General features: G+C 35.7%; 1 protein-coding gene across 1 annotated transcript; it reads left to right on the top strand.

Moving 5' to 3' along the window:
* Nucleotides 1-3,414: 3,414 nt before the first annotated feature.
* On the top strand, nucleotides 3,415-4,654 carry LOC149537515 (putative UPF0481 protein At3g02645). Its single transcript, XM_089802341.1, has 3 exons — nucleotides 3,415-3,954; nucleotides 4,039-4,458; nucleotides 4,511-4,654. The coding sequence occupies exons 1-3, from the start codon at nucleotides 3,415-3,417 to the stop codon at nucleotides 4,652-4,654; spliced, it is 1,104 nt and encodes a 367-aa protein (XP_089658467.1).
* The last annotated feature ends 1,871 nt before the right edge of the window (nucleotides 4,655-6,525 follow it).

The following is a 6,525-nucleotide window of genomic DNA, read 5'->3' on the forward strand; positions in this document are numbered from 1 at the left end:
TTATTGTTCTCTTTCTTTAGCCAGGATAGTATCATAATCATGACCTCTTTTAGAACTATAAGAAACTTATTTTCCTTTCCTTGATGAACCAACGGTTAGGGATGCTTTACATTTTGATTCTATTCTAGGCATATTATTATGAAAATTGCTTAACTCAAAAGCAGTAAGTTTTCCAACCAAGGAATATAAAGTTACATTTGTAGGATTAATAGACCTCAAGTCTTGTATAGTGTGTACTCCAATAATATAATTTGGAAAGTAGAATTCTCTAGATTTTTCTTACCACTTCATCTTCTCCAAGTTGACTACTAGCTCCTTTTCTTGCAACAACAACCTCCTTTATCCTAGAGGTGTATTGAGAAAAGTTATCACCTTCTTTCATTCTCATTTCCTCACAATTTCCTCTAATATTATCCACCTTAGCTCTCCCAACATGACCATTACTTTCATACAGTGTTATCAACGTATTTCGCATGTCTTTAGCATTGTCCTTGATATCCACAAATTCAGCATCATACAAAGTACTTTCTATCTCTATCATTACATAGTTATGCTCCAATATGTCCTTCCTCTTTTTTGAAGTTAGGGTTCTAATAGGTTGAATATACTTGGTTGTGAGATTATCTAATGTTTTCTCTCCAATACCTAATAGATACAAATTTATCATGCTTATCCATGTAGAGAGATTATCCTTACTGAACTTCCTATGCAGTATCTCCTTCCTATGCATCTTTATAACTTTTTCACAAGTTGTTAGGATTTCTTAGTTAGGGAACTAGAGATTTAACGCCAATTGTTAATATAGACCTAATTACTTAGAGGGGAGGGGTGAATCAATTAGCAACAAATTTCTACTTATTTAAACTTTTTAAAACTTAGAAAAACATTCACTCAGAAAGTAATGTAAATAAAGTTTCACAAGATGCAACCACAATAAATCAACCATACAATGAAGACATAATATTTATCTCGTGGAGACCCAGTTTGTATGAAAACCATGGTGTGAGATGATTCTCACAAGATTTGCACTCTTCTAGAATACACCTTGTGAGGATCTTGTTTGGTTAAGGGTTACAATAGAACTATTAGGTGCTACCTAGTTAAGGGATTTACCTATCGACCTATTAGGTTCTTTTTCCTATAAATAAAATCCTAGATAGAGGACTTTAAACACTGTATTTGAATGCCACCTTGTTAGAATATTTGCAAATAAGAATATGTTAAGATCCACCTACTCAATGGATTTAACTATTCCAATGGTTAGAAAGAAAGAAATACAATGATCTGCATAATTGCACTACCTCTACATGATAGGATCCTATTAAGCTATGAGTCTCATCTTTATACTGGATATACTCTTCTCTATCTTGATCGCACTTGATTTTGTTACTTGCTTTAACTTACAAACGCTAGATCTAATATACAAATGATACAGACCAAATTAGATAAGATACAATGAATCAAACAACTCGTAAGTTATTTTTCTATTATCACATTGGTTAACATTTGAATTTCACCTTGGAAATTGAACCATTTGATAAACCAATTTGACCAAAAATAAACTTTATGAAAAGTCCTCCTCAAAAGCATACCACAAGTAATGTGATGTCAAATCCTTTGCACAATTCATGAAAAATGCCTCACTACTTTACAAAAAAATCACCAATCTCAATAATATTTTTTTTATCTCTTCACCAATCTACAAATCCTCATTGTCTACTCAAGAACTTGTTCTTGTTGATGTGTTCATCACATTAACATCACTTCCATTCTAACAAACTACCTTTACATGTGCATATTATAAGGTTCTATCTTAACCATGTCATCTAGACATTGTTAACAATCATTTCCTATGATTAATCCAATAAATAATATACCTATTTGAAATAAGATACAAATCAATTACTTTTATTGCTTGACCTTTTTTGCAATTTATGAGTTTGATCTCATTAAACATAACTTACTCAATTATTCATATCAATAGGTTCTATCATAAACATAACTTACTCAATTATTCATATGAATAGATTGTGTACATTTTTTCACTAAAAAATGCATTGTAGATAGCTATAGACATGAAATTCCTAGATCTAGAGTTATAGCAAGATCCAACATTCCACTGACAGTTCAAATCAGATCCAAAATTCATATTCCCTCTTTTTATTTCAAAGTGAATTCTTTCCTTGTATTCTCATGTTACATTTACTTTCATAATTAGATACAATCTTTTTAATCATGTATCACATTTGCATATCATATTACATATCAATCACATTATTCTTTGGGGTTCCAAAAACCACATTTTGCTTAGATGTTACCTTAATCTCGCCTAATTTTATTTTACCTAACCGACCTCACGTTTACCTAACCTAATTTCTCCTTTGCCGGTCTTTGTCCGAACCTATAGTTAGTAAACAGTTCCAAAGAAGAGTTGGTATCGAGTCGTGGTCAGAAAAATTAGTTTTGCGAAAAAAGATGCGGGGTTTTGCAATTGAAAAAGAAATAAATCTAACTCATAAGAGTCGGAATAGTCAGACAAATGAGTTAGGGTCTGTTTGGTTTGTGGAATTTAAAAAATTGGGATTTCTACAAATGGTGGTTTAGCCAAATCAAGGTTTTCGAAATCTTCATTCCGATTTTTGGGATTTTACTTGAACCGTTTGTTTCACTCGGAAGATGCGTGTGAAGACATATTTTTATGCGTAAGCTTGGAGTTGAAGGCAAATTTCAAAAAGTAGTCCAATCTATTGTTTTTACACTCCTTAGAAAACATAACCAGGATTTGATTTTCAATTCCCACTTGCTAGTAGGAAGTTGGAAAACCTGGTTATGAGGCAAAATTGGAAGTCCAGTATGCTAATTCCATTTTGCCAATTTGGAAACAAATGTAAAAAAATTCAAATCCAGATTTTGAAAAATCCAATTCCTATCATCTTCCATGAACCAAACGGACCCTTAGTGTTTTGCGTAGTACCTTCCCCGCTCACTAATCTGATAATTTTTCTCGGGACTCCTCTTTATAAGAAAACTCTGCAAGGAGAATCCTGCATCGAGGACATATGGCCGATATGGAGACACAAGAAGAAGAAGAATGCATTGTTAACATCCAAGACAGTCCACGGCATGATGAAGCTGCATTCCAATAGGATGCAGAGTGCATTAATAAATGGCTAGCTGATGCCAAGAAGAAGCCAAGTCTCTTCTACATGGACGAGCATACCATTTATCCTGCTCCGGTGTGTTTGAAGAATGACAGCACTGTGTCATTCGGCCCTAGGAATTTCGGCTTCCGTCCCAAACATTCAAAAAACGAGCAAATTTAATGATGATAATAGCTTAGAAGATTTCAAGTCAAAAATCGCGTGGAATTTTGGTGGCCTAGAATAGTTTGTGGGGAAGCTAAAGAGCGAGGAGATGTACAAAAAAGCAGAGGAAAGCTATGGTGGAACAGGGATGTGTCCCGAGATCCTTGCATGGCTGCTGGCGAGAGATGGTTGTTTCGTCTTAGAAGTTCTCGACAGATTTTCGGTAGAAGTTCCGACCAAATCTGAGAATGGAAGCAAGACCGTGTTGCAACATATTCTCAATAGGAATAATCACCACGCTTTATTGAACGACATGGTGAAAGATATGTTCAAATTGGAAAACCAGTTACCGTTGTGGGTTTTGAAACAAATCAAGGAGACAAAGGAAAGAGTAGTGCAAGATAGCTGGTTTGAGCACCCTCTGAAAAGTTTGTCTCCAGTTGAAGTAAGGGAAGCGATTAGGAGCCGGGAATACAGAAGAGAGACTCATCTATTGCAGCTGCTTGGTGAATATATGGTCGACAATGAAAAGGATCAAAAGCATCAGAATATGAAAGATGAGGAAGCAGATCAAGTGGGGAACAGTAAGAACCGAGGTCATGAATACATGATTAATACGGGGCTTGTGATATGTGTTCTACCAATCATTGTATTAATATGGGTTCTCCTGTCCCCAGTTGTCATCATCTGGTTTATGTGGTTGGTCATATCGTTGTTTTGGGAATGGTATTAGAACTACAAGTGGGGTGAAGCAGACAAGGATGATCGTCACGTTACTACTGTGGAGGAATTTCGAAGAATAGGAGTGAAATTCAAGAAACTGGATCACAAAGGAATCAGCCACATATACTTCGACTGCGAGAAGTCAACTCTGTACCTGCCCAAGTTCACAGTGGACGACAAGTCGGAGGTGATTGTGAGAAACCTGTTGGTGATGGAGACGCACTGGATAGATTCGCAGAAAATCATAACGAGGTACGTTGTGCTCATGAACGACCTTGTGAACACCGCTGCTGACGTGTCCCGGTTGAGGCAAGAGGGCATCATCTCCAACAAGCTTGGAAGCGACGATGACGTGGCTCGCCATGGAACTCTTCTGCTATTCCCGCCACCGACACACCAAGTTATGGACCCGTTGACGATGCTGCGAGAGGTATAAATGATTACCGAAAGAAAGGGCTGAGAATTCTGTGGGCTCAGTTCAGGAGAGTCCATTGTTCGAAGCCATGGCGAGTGGCCTTTCTTCTTGGAGGTATCTCCCTGCTGTCATTAGCAATCGTGCAAGTCGTTTGCTTGTTTCACAAATGTCAGAGAGGTCAGAGAGGTTAATGCTAATGGCTATGGAGTAGCTGTGATATTGCTATCAGGACTTAACTGTGTGATTTTGAGTCAAACTCATTGGCCTATGTTTCATGAGTAGTGATTCAACATGAATCCATCTCTCATAAGAATAAATGGAACACTTAGCACTCATTGGATTTAGGTGATGCTCACAGAGGTGAAGCACCGGGACTTCCTGGGAGGTCACCCATCCGAGTACTACTCCAGCCTAAGTGCGCTTTATCTCAGTACATGCTTTTATAGCTATTATATAGCTTGATCTCTACCACTCCTACTTATCTATGGAGTAGCTATTTTAATTCCCATGAAACTGAAATCCCAGTACATGCTTTTGATGTGATGATAAAATTTAAAGGATAACTATGATCTATTTTTCATTTTACATTACAAGTACAAGCAGGTACAATTCAAAGATCCAGACCATCAAGGTCAAGCAATGTAAAGTATGGTTTGCCTTCGTACTTTTTTTTTTTTTTTTTTTAATGCTTAATAAATCAATCTTGTTTTAGAGTTAGATTATGTGTGTTGGATACCTAGTAATGCAAGTGTCCAGCATTGTCAAGCACACACTTGAAGTTTCTATAAACTTAATGGTCTGGGTCTAGGTAAATTTTCATTGAACTTCCTTTTGTACAAATGTAAAATACTTGTTTCTATAAAATCAAGGTGAACTTTGATGTAATAGGAATTGAACAAATATATGATAAATTTGTGTGTTAAATTAAATTTGTGTTTTAAGCAATTTTAAATCTACAATGTAGTAACTTTTTGTATCAACATTCTAAATCACACTTTATGATCTATTAATTTCGATGAAGAACGGTAAAGAAAAATAAACCACTTTTGTGTGTGTGTGTGTGTGAGAGAGAGAGAGAGAGAGAGAGAGAGAGAAGAGGTGTGGATGTATCTTGAATTGCAACGTAATTGATTTATTTTCTTCATTTTCTTAATAGATCACATTGGTACGAAATATATTGTCACACAATCTAATTTGTAAACTAGATGGCCCAGAATATATGTTATGTATACCTAATATCAATAAGTTTGTGTGTTAAGCAATACACTTCCTCTATTTTTTCTCATTTCTTTGCAAATGTTTAGTGTACTCATGTCTCCCTGATTTGATTTGTGAGTATTATTTATTTTTGTGATCTATCTTGTAGAAAGGTGACTATTTATATGATAGGATGGTAATTTCACTTCAAAGCAATAGTGATTATGTTGAACTTTAAATTTTGAAGTGATTAATGCCTTCATTTATATGATGTCAATGTTTTATGTATCTATGATCATTTTTAAAAATATAATGGATTTCAAATGAGGATTTCAAGAAGTCGCTCTCTTCTATAGAGTCAACTCAGACAATAGCGCTTATATGAAGGATAAACGTCGAAGTTGCTCCGTTATAGGAAAAAAGAAAGTGTTTTCTACACGTGCATAATTCATTTTTTACTCTTATTCTAGAAATGTCATTCGTCAATTGAGCTGTATTCACACCGACGAAACAATAGCACCGTCTTATGATGGTCCCATAGTGGTAAAATAATAACCTATTAGTCTATTTATCTAGGCTCTCGTGATTCCTATAATGAATTAATGTTAAGATCTATTTGTCATAAGAAGAAACCATTCAAGTAATTTGTGATATCTTTTGTTCCTGTAAGGTGCCATGGACGCTGCTTGCAACTCGGTCGCAGGAGTCATTTTGAACCTGCTGTCTTACGCAGTGCGGAAAATAGAGAAGTGTTTTGGGTTGATGGAGAAAATTGAACAGACTGAAGAGAAATTAAAACGTTTAGATTTGGCTGTGGATGATGTTGAGAATCAACTCAATGACGAAGATATCAAGCCCTTAAATGCGGTGGAGGGTTGGGAGAAA

This window comes from Cupressus sempervirens, chromosome 9 (assembly GCF_028749045.1).
Source record: "Cupressus sempervirens isolate cs-2001-9-10 chromosome 9, ASM2874904v1, whole genome shotgun sequence".
Taxonomy (NCBI): domain Eukaryota; kingdom Viridiplantae; phylum Streptophyta; class Pinopsida; order Cupressales; family Cupressaceae; genus Cupressus; species Cupressus sempervirens.